This window comes from Tetrao urogallus, assembly GCF_951394365.1.
Source record: "Tetrao urogallus genome assembly, chromosome: 4".
NCBI lineage: Eukaryota > Metazoa > Chordata > Aves > Galliformes > Phasianidae > Tetrao > Tetrao urogallus.
In genome coordinates this window covers 18,046,527-18,064,010 of record NC_136817.1, presented here as the reverse complement: position 1 = coordinate 18,064,010, position 17,484 = coordinate 18,046,527, and the positions used below count along the sequence as shown (strand labels likewise).

Here is a 17,484-nt window from a genome sequence, read left to right as displayed (position 1 = left end):
CTATGAAGTAGAACATTTTGCAGTCTTTCTGTGGAATTAGGAAAGATACAGGATGAGCTCTAAGTATGAAGAGAAAAGAAAAAAAGAAATTTAAGTACAGAAAAAAATCAATATTAGAACTGCTTTTCACTAAAAAAAAAAAAAATAAAAAAAAAAATCCCGTGTTCTTATCCAGGTTCTTCTGAAATCTTGCTCAGGTACAGACCCAGTGAAGTCAGTCCAAAACACAAAAAGATACAAGTGGCTGCACACTGGCAAGTCTAGTCAGCCAATTACACCGGATTTGAATGCACAGAAAAATGCCCCTACATCCCAAAGCAGGAAGACTAGAGATATTTTCTCTTCTTGTGACAAATCAACCAATAGAAGTTTTCTTGAATACAATCAAATAAAAGCTCCGTTGTAATCACAAACTTTGTTTCAGTATTTGTTTTAGAACTGGAGCAGAAACATTGAAGAAAATTCAGATGGTGCTGAAAATTCAGTACTGTTGCTGAGAAAACGTTGTGAGCTGCAGAAATCTTCCTTCTGCAGTGATGAAATTGAAGGTTGCACTGCCTAAATGCCAGAAAATGCAACACCACAGTTTTGAGAGATGTCTGACAGTTCAGCAAATACGAGAATGCATGATTTCCACCACACTAAGTTACCTCTGCTTAGTACACATAAAAGCTATGAGATAAAACAGATATATAAATTTTGTGTTTCATAGAAGGTATTCTGCATCTACATAGCATCAGTTGGGGGATATCAGAGTGATGAATTAATATTCTGTGCTTAGGTCCCTTACTCGCTTCCCAAATTACATGGTGCAACACATTCAGGGGCTCATTAAGTTTCCAGCCATTCCTAAACAGCAACAGGTGCTTGAAAAACACTTCTCCAGCATGTCACAGACAGCTTCATCACTGTCTTGGAAATAACTGACTGCACTTGTGTTTGCTCCATGGCACTACACGACAATGCTGAGACACAGCAAAAGAACAGGAAGAACTCCCAAAACATTCGCATGGACACAGTGAATGAGTCTAGAAAAATAATTAGTAACAACCCTGCTGCATATTCTGAATTCTGATGTGATACTTGCATGTCCATCCAGTACTGCAATCCATTTGGATCCCAATGTCATGTTAAACCAAGCTCTAATGGGTTTCTGGGAATATACACTGATTAATTAATTGAAATGGCATTACATGAAGCTGAAACTTTCCAGTGATTAATATTTATTAATCCTTTAAGAAGTCTGGATATGCTTTCAGGAACACTAGACCGGATGCCTTGGGAATTTTCTTCAACCATGAGAAGAAAGATGAGATGCAGCTGGAAAGCTATGATTCTCTTCTTGCTGCGGCATTTGTGTTTTCACAGGCTGCTTTAACATTTGTAAGGAGTGCTACGTAGGTGCAGGGTTACCTAAGTATTTCATAGTACAGACTGCCACTGTAGAAATTTTCATTCACAAGAAGGCAAATTTGTAGTTCAATGGATAGATCAGAGGAGACTTCAATTTCTTAAATGGATGGTCATGGGATAAATACCTAAGACCAGAAGAACTACATCTAAGAGTTTCCTGTGTATAGAATAAGCTTGTGTCTTGATTTTGTTTTCTCTACCTGAAAGAACTAATGGAAATTCTTTGAAAATTGGGAAGCATGGAGTCTCCTTTTCCCAATTTTTTCTCATATACCTTGAAGAAGTCTGTTTGCATTGGACTCTCAATATCCAACAATTCCATAGCTGTTTAGAACATAACAGCTCTGTAAACATGATCCTGAGACAGCAAGTTTGTTTGTTCAAAATCGCTTGTGTGCTTTGAGACACTGTATATCAAATGGAAATGAACACTTGCTGTTTATTTACCTGACTTTTAGAATGCTTGTCTGGGGGACAGTTATAAGCTAAATCTGTACACCTAGAAGAACTAACATATTTCAGACATATTTGCCAATGAGGGCTAACTGTTCAAAACTGTTTAAGCAGAAAACAAACAGAATATCGTAATTTCTAGAACATCCAAAGAAGACAAATTTTGAGAATATTCTGTAACTCCAATTGAAGTGGACAGAAGAAAGATCAAAAAGCACAGTGAGAATCCTAATGCTTTTTAGCTGCAAGGGATCTCATCAGAAACTTTTGTAGAAGACTTTTGAGTCTTTGATTTTTCACTTCACATTTTGCCTTTTAGGTGGATTTGGAAGCCACCCTCTGAGCCACTTTTACCACCAACAGATAAAGCCTAACAGAAATAGTATTCTAGATCAGATATTTAGTTGTTTTAAAGTTCCATGCTGAGATATAAATGAAACTGTATAGTTTGCATGAACAGGAAACCACGTAGACCAGCCGTAACCCCAGCTGGTTTTGGTGAGTGTTCCCAGGATGCTGGCACTGACCTCCAGCTAAGCTACCTCCTTGCTTCCTAGTAAAGCAAATAGACCATGGATTTCTGTTGAAGATGCTTTTGAAAATACAGTTTCATCACAACTCAGCTACATGATCTTTACCAGTTGATGTAGAGTTCATTCTTACAGAAAAAGAATGTCCACCCTGGGAACCATATTTTCAGGTATGACAATACACAAACTTTAATATGCACTTTCAATTATTCCCATAATTCACTAGAAACACAGAAAGGACATTACGCATGAACGTTGTGGCAATTCACAAGTCCTTTGAGAAAACCACTGTAAATATTGCATTCCATAAGATAGATACTGAATCCTATCGAAGCAGACAGAAGTTTGGCCTTCAGCTTATCCCTCTTTTTATTGGAAAAGCAATATAAATCATCTCCTGAGGTATGCAGAGGCCCATGATGGAATGCAAACAAAAAGTTTCAAAGAGATTTTGTCCTCCAAAAGGAGGATCTTTGCCACAAAGGAGGAGCAGCCAACCTAACAAGCACTCCCTCAGGATATGCAAATCCTGACTTTGCACAGCATTGTACAGTTGCAGCTCAAACTGCCTAAGAGTCTGCAACTCCCAGTGCAACCACTTATGCCAGAGCTAAACCAACCACATGTCTTTTGCATCAACTTACCTAAAGATCCCAGACAAACCGGAAGCCAGGAGCTAAACCAGGTATTAGACCAGGGACTGTAGCTAATACTGAATAGAATCTTATTAAAACATTTTGACTTCACAGTGGAAATCATTTCTGTGTAATGGAGCAGAGAGCATTTTTGTTGACAGAGCCAGTTCTCTGCAGTCTGTGTATAATGAATGTAGTTTGCTGGCTGGAGAGACCTGATAAATTCTGTAAGATTACTGCTACTGGAAAGCAGCCATCAAAATGGAAATCAAGTAAAACTTTGTACAATCACAATGTCACAAATGACAAAACTCTTTCATTACAAAGAAATATAAAAGACTGCTGATATTAGATATTTTTAAGTAGTAGAATCTTTATTTCCTAGATAAGGCAATGGTTTGCTTCACATTTTACTATAAGATATACTGTTTCATTACTTAAACCAATTTCCCATGCGAAACCTTCCTGTGTTAATCAGAGACAATATCAGAGACTCAGATGCTGTATGAGCACAGTAGGACTACTTTAGTCTCACCCTTGAAGTCCCTCCCCTCCTTGTGGTGCCCCCCCAGTACCACAGAGACTACAGTTTATTTACCTTTATCCCAGGGAGTCCAGGAAGCCCAGGAAGACCTGGTTCACCCTATACAGGAAAATTGCATAATATTACAGACATTATTCAGTTATGGTCACTATGCAGTGAACACACCTAGATATTCTGTAGCAAAATAAAAGAGCACAGGTGACTACTAGTCAGTTCAAGCAGGACTGATATTTTCAAAATTAGTGATTTAGATGCAACTCTCCTAATGTACCATTTAAGAATTTAAATATCTTCTGGGAACCTCTGATGCTATGACAACACCAAAACCCACATCAGAAAAACCGAGAATGAATTCTCATAATTTTGGCAACTAAACGAGAAGAAAACAAGCAACATTGGTTCATTTCCTACGCTGCCATTTAAATTCCATGCTTACGACAGATGTTTAATTCTGTTCCATTTTCAACTCGGAGATAGATGTCGTGCTGCCTGACTGCCTGATTTAGCCAGCATGCAACTCAGGTTTAAATTGTGCAATTCAAGCGGAACTACCTAATTACAGCTGGAGCACTGTTTTTATAGAGCTATCTGTTGCATTATTTCACTGCTTGATATGTATCTATGAATATACATGGTGTCATGAAGGCTATTGATAATATAACCTTGTATTGCTTTACCCAAATATATCTTGCTTATTTAAAATTGTAATAAAGTGACCTGTAGCACAGCATTTAAAAGGGTAAATTAGTAACGAGGATTGAGAACTGAATGTATTTCCTTTGATGCAAAGTTGATATTAGTCTAACACAAGAAAGGCTATCACAGCATTCTGACACGTGGCCATTTTGAGATACCAACTAAACAGAAAGATGTCATCTAGGGAAATAAAAATCATGAATAGAAAAAAAAAAAAAGTAGTAGTAACATGTGAAGAAAACATTATTTTAAAGGCTTGAGATTTTACTTTAATACACAGATGGATTCAAACCAATGCCTTGGTTGTCAATATTCCCTGAACTTTCTGGAACTGGTCTGAACTCTGGAGCCAACTTTTTCCTTTATAATGAGTTGAACTATATTCCAGATTTTGTATGTGCTTGAGCTTTATAGAAATCCACATTTCAGTTCTGTGGTTAGGACTACAGCTTTTGCTATTATAATATTTTACTTGTATATATACACACACGTACACATATTTGTACACTGAGCTACAGACAGATACATACACACAAACAAACGTATATATGCATAATATAAATGTTCTTACAGTACCCAAAAACTCTACTTTGAGACAGTAGTATTAAACAGACTCAAAGTGCTAGTAACAAAATCATATTCTGTCACAAACTGAAGAACACAATACAGGGGCTGCAAATTGCTTTACCAAATAGAGTAACTTTTGCATATTATGGAAGGATCTGATAATACATTTCAGTTACTCCAACATTTTAAGTCAGACTACCTAAAAGCACAGGAAAGAATCCACTCTTAAAACATTAACTATAAAATTAGATGAAAGAATGGTGGCTAGGATACAATTTTCAGTAGACTCCACTAGATCTTGGTTTATTGCCTAACACTTAGTAAAGCAGGAAATGGGTTGTCAGTCTTGCAGAAGAATAATCCATTACAAAGTCTTCATTACACCCATTCCTGATGAAGTGCTGGCTCCAAAATCTCTCTCTGTCAAGTCAGCTGGGCAGCCACACACCACACTGCTAACATGACTTTTTCTTATCCAACTTCGAAACACTAAGTTCAATTCTAAGCACAGCATATGAATGATCACAACTGATAAATCTATTAGTATTGCTGCAGTAGGTGACTGTTTAATCTTGGGACAGTTCTAAACCCTAGGGACACAAACATAACAAGCAGAAAGGATCCAGCAAAGCCGGTTTGTATTCACAGCAATCTAAAACACTTAAGATGCCTGTCCAAGATACATCAAAGAATGTCATACATAATGAAATCACGAATGTTTCATTATAGTTAGCATTGTAGATGAGTGTTTAACACTTTATTTTGTGGACTTTTTCTAATACGAAAGATACAAGCACGATTTATGAGAGGAATAATTTTTAAAGAAGGAGAAGCTGTATACTAACTTCTCATCACACTAAGTTTGTTCTGTCATGATACGATATGTGGCACACAACAGCCTTGACAGGCCACTCAGGCACCAACACATCTCATTTCGTGTAAGTTTTATTAAGGTGGGTAGCTCAATATTTACCTGTTCTTAGAAGATGGATAAGGAGTAACCAGAAGAGGAGGGAGAAGTAATATATAAGGAAGAAAGATACAGAAAGAAAAAAAAGAATGGGGCATGAGGGAGAAGAGAGGTAATACAAAGGGATGAGACACAAGTTTGTTCGGACAAAGGACCCCACAGCTCCTGGTGGGGTGAAAGGCAGAGGCAGAGTGGTAATTGTGGGACACCTGGCTGGAGGACACACTCAGAGCAATCACATTATGGGACCTGCTGGCCCTGGCTGGAGACAGGGAGGTGGCATACTGGGAGCTTGTGAGGTGATGTGGAAAGAACACATTAAGCTCCCTTTGGTGCAAACAACAAGCTGACACTATAGAAAGTCTGAGCTGTGTACTTCTCACTTATCTATGTTACATAAATGAGATCAAACCTGAGTGCCTGGAGACAGATCCTGCAGGAGCCTGCTGATAAATCACTGCTGCTTTTACCTCCATGGCAGCCAACTAATGAGAGAATGAATCTCAACAGGCTCTTAAGTGCATTTTCTAGTTTATTGCTCCAGCAAAGCACACAGTAGAGAATGCACATGCTGAATGATTTCACAGACTAGATAGCTTTAGGCTACTATGATTACTTTCTCTAATTAAAACTCTATTTTACTAAAGAACTGCGTTTACTACTGTAACAGTCTTTGTTTAGTCTGTTATAAGTGATGGTAACTAAAATTTCTCAAACAGAAAGACTCAACTTGTTGTTTTATATTAATAAGTGTTTTGAGATTTTTCTTAGTCACCTAAAGGCCTTGAGTATTAGAAAACAGTAGACGTGCCACTCACTATACAGCTGGTGGGCTGAAACATCTGCACACTCAACCTTCTACTGGGCTCTGCTCCACCCTAACAGTAGTAGGAAATTTTCAATGTTATAAGATACAAGAATGATGCTGAAGGCTCCAGGGGGAAACCAAGTATTGCAGAGCAAAAATCTGGTACCCTCATTGTCTCTTCTCTTTGCTCTTCCACCAGCTCTCCCAGCAGGACCTACCTCCTACTCTCCTGAAAGGCAGCTGAAGGCAAAGCATTCACTGTTTGATGTACTGTAGATTCAAAAGGGAAATTACCCAGCTTCACAGGGCCTCATGCAGCACAGAGTGATTACAGCTCCTGATGGATCTTTACTTGCAAAAACATCATCAGCTATGCAGCACTCAGGGGAATTTCTTCCCCAGGAAGAAAGAATGGAGCAGCATTACCCAGTCTCTGCCCTCCCACATACACTGCGCATCTCTGATAGTTTGATTTTCCTTACAAGTACATAGGAAAGGGATTCTAGTCAGCATTTATTTTCTTCCTAATTAGATGTAATAATATACCACAGGCTGAAGGTTAATACTCAGTCAAACATGCAAAGTTAACTTGTGATCATTCAAGTAGCAGAGCCATTTGTTGTTAGTCTTGCCAGCTGCAATTGGGTAAGCTTTCAATGCAAGAAGTGCTATGATGCTAGAAGAGGAGGTGTGTTATTCTGACACTGCTTTTCACACTAATTAGTGTTATCATTCCTGTGCTTTTTATAATACAAAATGGTCATATGCCATATTGTACAAGCTGCTACATAGCACTACATTGGGCTCATCCTAGTGTAAAAACAGTTTAACATTAATTATCTTATCACTTTTATAACTTATCATATATCATATAACTTTTTATAACTTATCACAATCCAACAGCAAAGAAAAAGAACACAAACATTTCCAACTAATACCTTTTGTCCGGGCCGTCCTGATTCACCAGGTTCACCCTAAACAAAGAAAAGAAATGAAAGGCATGATATCCATCAAAAGGAATTAAAAATAGGGTTGGGGAAGATCGTACCTGAAACGTCTGTGACACAACAAAGTAACACTGATCAGCCACCCCTCTTCTCCCTGCACAATTGCTTTCAACACTTAATTACCTTAATTCCTGCAGCAGATGAACCAGGGTCACCCTGATAGAAAATCCACAAGAAATGATCATGCTTATTACATATGCAGATTTTAGGAAATAAATACAGCAAAACGTGCAAGATTATAGCAAGATGATACAGCAAAATAGCTATTTAGCAAGACTATCTGCTCTCTGTGATGATACATAGGAACTTACCCATTGAAATTAAATCAAAGGATTCAGAAAAGAAACCATATTATTTTCAAAAAAATTCAGAGAGAATTAGTTTCAAAAAGTATACTAAGTAAACCCAAATTTCACAACTAAAAATGCAGATACAATAATTGCTGATTTTCTTTAAAAAGCTGGAAGATGGGACACAGTTCGGCATCTCTAAGTTGCTGACATACATTAAAAATTAAAATTTACTGCAATTTACGAGTGATCTTTTTGATTTGGTTCTACAAATCTCAACTGACATAGCCTTTTGTGCAAATCAAGATGAGCTTTGAAAAAAATCAGCAAACTATGCATTTATCACTATCAGGACAGGTCTTAGCTCAATTTCCACAGCTCTTCAGCCTGTTTAGACTGTTAAGACAATGCAGCTAAGTGGTGCACATGATGGGATGGGGCAGTTACAGCAATTCACGTTCTTTCTTCTAAGGACACATCTTGCCTTCAGAAAGAGTGTCCTGTTTTCTGCTTGGTTGACCAGGCTTGATAGGTAGTGATATGCGCAAATTCAGAGAACTGCTGAGTGAATTGGTAAGGAAGCTTTCAGCTCCCAGTTTGTGTTATTATCACAATAGGATCCTCCAAATTCTTAAATACTCAGTTTGCTGCACTTTTTTCCCCCTACACGACATACCAAATAAATATGGAGAAAACCAAACTGATGAAAAACTGGGTAGTTAAAATAGAGGCTGCCAAAGATGGCTGGAGCACTTATATTTGAAGGACTGTCTTAGTATTTATTATTCAAAATAAATTTGGATTATTCATTGAAAATAACAAGTTGCTAGATGGCAGTAACTGCAAACTCTGCAAGAGCCTGTTAGCAATTGACAGGTAGTATAGAAGCCAACATTGTTATCCACTTTGAAGATGTTTAAGCAGAGTACCCATTCCTGATGGCTCAGTGAAGCTGGAGGAAGCATTCTGTGAACAGTGGAGATTCAGAGTTGGTTTGGGGGTTATTTTTTGTAATAGCCCAATAAAATTAAATGGCACCAGAAAACACGCTCACTTTGTTTTAAAGAACAGAAACAGAATTTCCTCTACACAGTTGCTGCAGCTCTCTCGTGTGAGTTAAAAACAATAAGTCAGTTTTATGAAGGGTTGATTCATGTCTGGAAACCTGAGCTGCCTTTTCTTGATAGACGTGCATGAGTGATACTGCTGATATCCCTTACAAGCATGTACAACTGCAAAGCTTCAGGGACTTTTTATAGCTGTAAAGTGGTAAAGCAACTGGTAAGAGATGTTCACAAGTTAAACATTTTAAGGGATAATGATTGATATGGGGAGATAAGAGCATTAAGTATTTATAATCCAACTTCACATAAGAATGAAAATTAATACGGGATTAAAAGAAAAAATATGGCACAGCATGTTCTCTGTTCTCTGATGAGTCAGACCATTTGGAAATGAAGAAATTTTAGCAGGGGAATGTGCACATAGAAGAAAAATACTTAGTAGTTTCCAGGGGCTAAGTCTAAGAACTCACGTCTGACACTGATACTGCCTTCAGAGTAGGCCAACTCAGAAAAGACAGTTTCCTTTCTAAATCTTGGGTCAAAAAGTACTGACCCGAGTCAGCATCTCTGATAGCCACTGGGTACAGCAGTTCAGAAAGTAAAGCTAAATCAACTGTACAAATAGGAACCTGTTCAAACAAAATTTAAAATGGTTGTCACCAGACCTCTGTCACATAGCAAAATTAAAATTTAGTATTTATCTTACAGAAACATGATTTAATCTTTTAAAGAAATGTTTTACAATTTGTGATCTATAAATGAAATGCCTTAAACATCTAGTGTTATCATTTAAGTGTAACGGTCCCCGCATTTATTTATATAAAATACACGGCTTTTTCTTTTTTTTAAACTAAGCAAGTAGGAAGCATACATACAAATGGCTGAACATCTGGGAACTGCACCAATGCTAGCCTTACATCATCTCTGAACAACACTTCCAGCAGATCTCTTAAAATGTCTTTTAAAAATAGCGCCTCAGAAAGTCTTGAACTCCTCTCCACAGGTGTTCAGTTCACAAAAACTCTCAGTACTCATCTGGTAGTGAAGTTCTGTAAAGTAACACACACTCTGGACATTTCAGAGCTACCCAAAGAGAAAGCAGAGAGCATACATAAGAACATAAGAATAATGCTTTAATGAGGCTGCCTGTGAGATTTGCTGGTCTTGATTCCAACTGCTCCTTTTAAGACAACAAAAAAAGGTCAGAATTTTTTGTATTAACCTCCCTGCCCTGATAGAAAATACCCAGAGGAAAATACAGAAGAAAGGCTTCTGTGCTGCTTTGAAATCCTGCATTATAGCAGAATAGTCTGGTAAGGGTAACTGTTCAAGATGATTATAACACCAATGAAAAAAGTACAAGCAATACAGAAAAAAAAAATACACGGAGAAAAAAAAATAATAAAACATCAAGGCTACTTTGTGAACATATTAAACATGACTGTAATAGGCTTTCTTAGATTCTCTAACACTAATGCAATTAACAACTGCTGGGCAAATTCATTCTTGAATTTTACGTGATGGTCATACAGCACAATATTTGCCCTACAGTGAAGAACAGGAAAGAGTATCCTCCTTGTTAAATAGCACAAATGTAATGTAAGGACACTGAGTTTTATGCTAGTTCCTATATTATCTGTTGAAATACGTCCTAAAGTTCCTACCAAAGCTATCTTTCAGAAACAGTAATTTGCAGTTGTACTATAAGACACAGATTTTTTTTTTTTTTCCTGGGTGGCAGATTGCCTTACAGGCAGGGAAAATGGGTGGGCAAAAAACAACAAAGGCCAACTAAGCCACGGTTTTGCTTATTCTGTCCTAAGAATTTGTGCGGTGGATGCCAGGCTGTTACTGTTAGAGCAATGAGCTCCATGCAAACAGCATGTATTTCCATGTCACCACAGCACCTTTGAAACTTACATGAAACCTTGAAGAGTTGGGAGACATCTGTATTAGGATGGTAAAAAATTTATTGATATTTCTTCAGATGTAGAAATATAAATTCTCCCAATGACCTACTTTTTCAGAATTTGATCCCAAACATTTTGAGGCTCACAGTAATATATACAACACTATAGTAATATTTACAACACTATATATATGAAAAAAAAAAAAAGATTTCTCAGTGAAAGAGATAGAGGAGTTTTTCTTCCCTTAAACAAGATTCCAAGCAGTCAGATGCATGCATTGCAGACCACGGTGAAGCATGGGAATACAAATGCGTGCATGCTCACTCTCACAGCAGATACAGAAGAAAAGCAACAAGGGAAGCTCCGCTTCCAAGTCTTCCCAGAGAGGTTAACTTCCCACTTATTTGCTACAGGACTATGTCTTAAAAATAATCTCATATTTTCCTAGAAATTATGTTATTAAATCTTGTAAAAATGGATTAACAAGACTTCTCTGGCATACCTTGTCTAAGCAACTAAAAAAGATTCTTAAGATTTTAATCTAGGCTAATAAACATGACTTCAGAGGAAGTATTATATAAATGAACTGTGAATCAAAAAATTTACTATTCTTATACATAATGACTATTTTTAGTACCTGACTTTAGAATACACCCCATAATAACTTTATGTTCTTGAATACTGCTTCCAAATGATAGGGCCTGAGAGATTTGCATGCATTGCTTACTATGTTGGTAAATCTGGCAAACTTCTTGTGCTACACTCTGATTTGAGTTGGTTATGCAATTAAACATATGGGGTGGGAGACAAGAATGTTTTTATGCTTCTGCTCAAGTACAGTCACTGAAAATAACGCTTTTAGAAGCATACGAGTTCCAAATTGGTGGTAATAAGCTGTATGCAATCTCTACTCAAAAATATACACAAAGAATACAAAAGATTATGGAGAAGATCATTATGGCTGGTCCTTCTTCCCGTACTATGGGTTTCTTTGTATACGTAGAACACAATTAAATACTCAATTTCAATTTCGATCTTTTCTGCGGGGGTACAGAACAAATCTCAAAATAAAATAAAATAAAAAACTAAATAAAACAATATTTTGATGACTTCAGCTACTTTTCCCCATTGGTACTTTGCAACAATGAGCTAACAAGGTATTAAGTGAGGTTGTTATTGATATAATCTGGTAAAATCTTCTAAAATTTTGTTTTTATCTTTAACTCTCAATTGCTTAGCTGGCTGTTTGGAAGGAAGTTAGCTATCACAGTATCATATTGGTTTAGTCCCCTTCATTGTAGAGAACAGAGAATGGGAAATATGAACAGCTAAGATATACCAGAAAGAGATATAACTCATCAGACACAGAACCAAAAGTCTGGGCAGATTGCGACCAAGTTTTCTGAACAATGCATATTTTAGCTAAGAGGAGTGATGATTAGCGACTGATGCACTCTGATCTAAAGCTGCTGCTACATAAAGTCAGGAAAGAACAGTGACATTTTCCCACTGTTTATAAGAATGAATTCAGCCAAACTGTTCAACATTTTTAATTAGAAAGTCTCTTTTGTCAAATTTTTATTTCACTAGTTGATTAGACTGTAAACACATCTATGGCACATGCTTTCCCCTCTACTAGTAAGTAGCATACCTTTTCTCCTGTGTCACCCTTTGGTCCATTTTCTCCAGCATTACCCTGGAATGAAAATACATATTTTAAAAGATGATTTTATGTAAACACACAGTGTGCAGAGAGGAGTCAGCATTCAAACATTATTGGCAAGTTAGTTTTATTAATCAAGTAGCCAATCTATCTACAACACGGCAGGAAGTGTGGTTTTCATAGCTGCTGTATCTGTTGCATATAAACCCACAAAAGTACAGAAACTCTCAGATAACTATCTTCCTGTTGGTATGGTCTACAGACTTCCACAATTCACTGTGGTTTAGAAATGAAGGAATGATTTCATGATGGTTCAGCATTTTAAACTGGCGGCGCATAGTTCTCCAGAGATACTCACCTAAGCATATCTAATCAAATTCAGGTAAGTTATCCAATTCCAATACTTTTTATTAGATTTTCAATGATGTATGTTATAAACTGCTTGAGTTTGAAGCACTTCCATGCATGATTCACAAACCAGAAAACCTTCACTGATCTCACCCTCCAGATAGCCACCAAAATGTTTATCTCTACATAAATTTGATGTGTTGTGTGTTATTAAGAAAAGTGATATTCAAACAACACTCCTTTATGCCTGGGCAGATATTTCTCATTTTAAAAATAACTTTTTAAAGAAATGCTTCAAGAGATTTATCTATAAAAATACAAAATTCCTATTTTTATTAATTCAGTATAGTAACGCCCAAGTAAACCAAAAAGTCTGTTATATATGAGGACCAAACATGCCTGTGAGACTCGAGTGGAAGAAATATATAAAATACCAAAGGTACTGACTGACTCTAAATATGCCACAACCATTTTTGTGGGTCTTGGCCAGACAACCAGTAAAAATATTCAAATAACACTATTAATTCAGCACCTGTCACATTGCTCTGAAAAGCTCAATGTAAAATTCCTCTCAGAGGACTTGTACCAGAGATAATTTTGTACAGGCTGGTCACCAATACAAGGGTAACTAGCAAATAACAAGCAAGTCTTTAATTAAGGGCTTGAGTCATGGAGATGTGCAACAGTAACGGCTAGGAATGTCATTCTGAGTCCATTTGACATGATAACGTACATATACGACATTTACAACTACATTTTTTAGGGACATATAATGGATGATTATGGTGGAATATCATGATTTTAAGTAACAGAAATCCAGTACAGGGAAGTATTGTTATACTGCTTTTGTGCTTGAAAATGAACAAAGGATTACTGGAGTTCTACCAGAAATACTGTTTTAACAAAAAGGTTTGATTTTTGTGAAAAGAGATTCCTAGTTATATATTCTACATGTAGGGTAAAAACATTCAAGATTTCCCTTGATAATAACGTGCTTTAGAATACATGAACTGCAACTGGTAATACATGGTTTTATGCAGATCTGGAAGTGAAATTCAATTGTAGCTGAAAACTGAAGCCACATGAGCAAGCACTTCTCAAGAGCAAATAACACCTGAATGCAAGCAGCTTACTTTTTAAAAAGCATGGCTCAATTTATTCACAGGAGATGAGTCTGTGTAAAGATGCTTGTTCAAAATAAGGCTTGCAAAATAAGGCTCAGGTTGCCCCTGCAGAAATGCAGAAGTTTGATTTGCACTAAGTGTTTACTCACATGAGTGCTCTTGCTGGTATCTTTATATGGGCAGAATCACACCCATGTTTTGCAGCATGGAGCTCATCTTGTCACTGTGTGACTGTATATGATCTAGAGTTTGCGTAATTACCACTCTGTTACCAAATTCTTTTACTCCCTGCAGGTAACAGAGCATCAAAACCAAGTTATGAGAAATGTTTGGCACTACCATTTATCCAATCACTCATCTTTTTCTGACATGAGCATTAGACATGGATAGGTGCAGAGTTCCTCAGCTGTGCAGCAATTATGGCATGAGCATTGCTATCCATGAGTAATCAAGCTACAATAATCTCAGAAGGAGTAACTGGTATTCGTATTATTTGATGTCAGAAAAAGCTGCATAATTACTCTCAAGTTGTAGCCTACAGCTGCATTTTTATTTATTTATTTTTAGACTAAGAATCAGTGCGCTGACAGCTTTCCAAAACAGAACAACAGCAAAGGAAGTGGAACAGGACTCACCTTTTCTCCTCTTTCTCCAGGGTCACCCTGAACAAAGCAAGTGGAGCAGAGAAGTCATAAGTTATTAACACGAGTAAAATTCCAAGTTTAAGTACTATTATCAGTCACAACTGATGACACTTTTTCAAATGATAAAAATCCAAGGCAAAATCTTCAATAAGCATTAATAAATAAATTTAATAGAACTCAATAGACAATACATTTTCAGCACAATTTTAAAACATTAGTGATTTGTATGTAGAATTTTGTTTTGTTTCAAAGTTTTTCTTCCTGTTTTGTTCTAGATTAAACCTTCACAAATAGGTGCACGTCTCTGTGGGATGGCCTTCTGGGACAGAGGTGACTCCTGCATTTTGTTTTCCTTATCTTGGAAATAAATGAAAGACAAATTTACAGGCTGAATGTAGGGTGAAAGTCATATGACTCTATTAACGGCTTAGGAGACTCTGTGGGAGAAACAGAAAGCCGTAAGTGACTCAAACAAATTCACAACTGATTTAGAGCAAAGAGCCTTTACTGCTTCTAACATTTTCTGGAAGAAAACGATCTTTTAGCCACTATTTTTAAAATCATAACTTATTTGAGAAACTAGCTTAATGGCAAACTCAGATTGGTGCACTGAGCGTGACCCTGACAACTCATCTCTGTGTTTCTGGCTCAGAAATGCACCCTGCCTCGTCTTTGCCCCTTCTGATGGCTGGCAGTCGCTAGGCAACTCGAAGATTACAGTTGTGCATATGAATTAAGCATTAAGTGCCACAATTTGGTTTCTGTATACGAAATAAGAAAAGGTCACGCTCCCAAATGGTGTGTTTTCATCCCTGATGGACAAGCAGCCAGTCAGTAAACGTAAAGAGCCTGCCCTGTGTGTCTGTCAGCAGCAGTGTGATGCACAGAATCAGCTGAGGAGCACTTGTGCACCAAAGACATGCTCACAGCTGATGGGATTAGAATTCAACATTACCCATTCCAAGAGGCCCAACGATCACATCATCGAGCTTGCTTTTATACAGAGTTATAAGCTTTACGTTCCATTCCACTCATTCAATATCAAAACAGCAGAAAAATAATCATTTAACAACAAAATAAATGCAAAGAGAGACTCTGACACATCAAATATGGGCCCAGACATGTTCTTAGTGCAGTCTATTGCTGACTGCCATTATAGCAGGATCAGCGCTCAAGACTTAACCCTGACATTCATCAAAGATTTGACCATAGTAGCTCTTGAAAAGAAGCCTGAAACACATTGTAAAGAGTATAAACAAAGCCTCTCTGAAAAGGTCTCCATATTCCCAAACACTTGCAGGCATATTACATTCACTTGGCAATGGATGCGTATGCGTCAGTGCCACTGACTGGAATTATATATGCACAGCAGAAGATAATGCTTCTTTATGGTGCAATGTGTAAAGCCTCTGACAGTGCTGATCACTAGAGAGAGCAGATCACTAAAAGCCAGTCAGAATATAAACACTGCTTGGAAAGAACAACTGTGATCTATATGCACTCACGTACCGCGTGCTTTTGTTTTTAATCCATTTCCAGTACTAACCTTAAGCCCCGCTGCTCCCTTCTCCCCCGCTATGCCAGGCAAACCAGGTTCTCCCTAAGAACACACAAAAAAGATGCAGTTAACAAAGACATGACAAAACACATATTAACATCATTTCACCGTCTCATATTAAGTGGACTAAATCTAATTTAAGCTCCTGTAGAGATAAGAAATAATTCTACAGAAAGCACCAGAAATACGCATGTGTAAAGCTAAACAGAAAATAGAACTGAGACTTATGATTCTGAAAAGCTGCTCAATTTACCTTAAAAGCAGTCTTTCCAGCAAGGCTAGCATTACTTCTCTCTTTCCTATAACTCAGAAATACAGCAAGAAAGGCTTATCTTAAATGACTTTGACATTCTGCTCCTAAGGAAGACAGACGGTGATGAAAAATGAAACGGGTTTATTCCAGAAACAGAAGAGTTTGGAATAGATAGCTTTTTAATTTTTTAAATATACCTTGCTTGTCAGTTTTACACACTCCAGTACCACCAGCTAAAAATTAGATTTAAAAGACTTTAAAAACTTCAGCATAACATTAAAGATCCAAATTTGGGGTATTTTAATATATAGTAGACATAGACAAGCTTGTTCCACAGCTTGAAGAGTGGCAAGTAATTTTCATAAGTCAGTCAATAAATGACAATTACTTGTAAACTTCTTTTTTTCTCTAAACTGAAGAAAAGAAAAAAAACCCGAAAAAGCAAATAACAAATAGAAAAACAAATAATTCTTAATGATATTTCCTGGTGTTTATTTCCCAGATTCACTGAAAAAAATGCATGCATTATTTGAGAGACATGATATATCAATGGCTTACTGGAAAACATCTAGGGTTGATGACTGAGTAAAACCTTTTGTGGAAGTTATGCCTCAAATTCACAACAAATATGCATATTTTTTGTAACCCTCGCCTACGCACTAATGCATTGCACTTCAAGGTGGGAAAGCATATTAAAGCAGCATCCAAAAGAACAGAAGATGCCTTCAAATAAGTTCCTCAATAAGCCTTTTTGCTACATAAATGTAATAAAATGCCTAAAAGTTCAATTCAATAGCTAGTACAGTAATGAAATGAGAAATGATAATTCAGTAACTCAGTGGATATTTTTATATAGGATTCAAATTCAGTAGACAGGATGAACCAACTCTGCTCTAAGTTACAGAAGAACTGAGGTACAAGCTTGTTCCAATCATCCAAAAAAGCCTTTCACTAAGAAAGATCTTTTTATTGCTTATACAGTCATATTTGAATCAGAGATATATAAA

General features: G+C 36.9%; 1 protein-coding gene across 1 annotated transcript in view; it reads right to left on the bottom strand.

Annotated features, from left to right (window-relative positions):
- COL25A1 (collagen type XXV alpha 1 chain) overlaps positions 1-17,484 on the bottom strand; it is a gene marked incomplete at both ends in the record, with an annotated part of 291,350 nt that overhangs the window by 40,065 nt on the left and 233,801 nt on the right. Inside the window, 6 exons of the mRNA XM_079535114.1 lie at positions 3,630-3,674; positions 7,555-7,590; positions 7,747-7,779; positions 12,539-12,583; positions 14,658-14,684; positions 16,213-16,266. Of these exons, the coding sequence (XP_079391240.1) occupies positions 3,630-3,674; positions 7,555-7,590; positions 7,747-7,779; positions 12,539-12,583; positions 14,658-14,684; positions 16,213-16,266 (240 nt within the window). The remainder of the gene's footprint in view (positions 1-3,629; positions 3,675-7,554; positions 7,591-7,746; positions 7,780-12,538; positions 12,584-14,657; positions 14,685-16,212; positions 16,267-17,484) is intronic.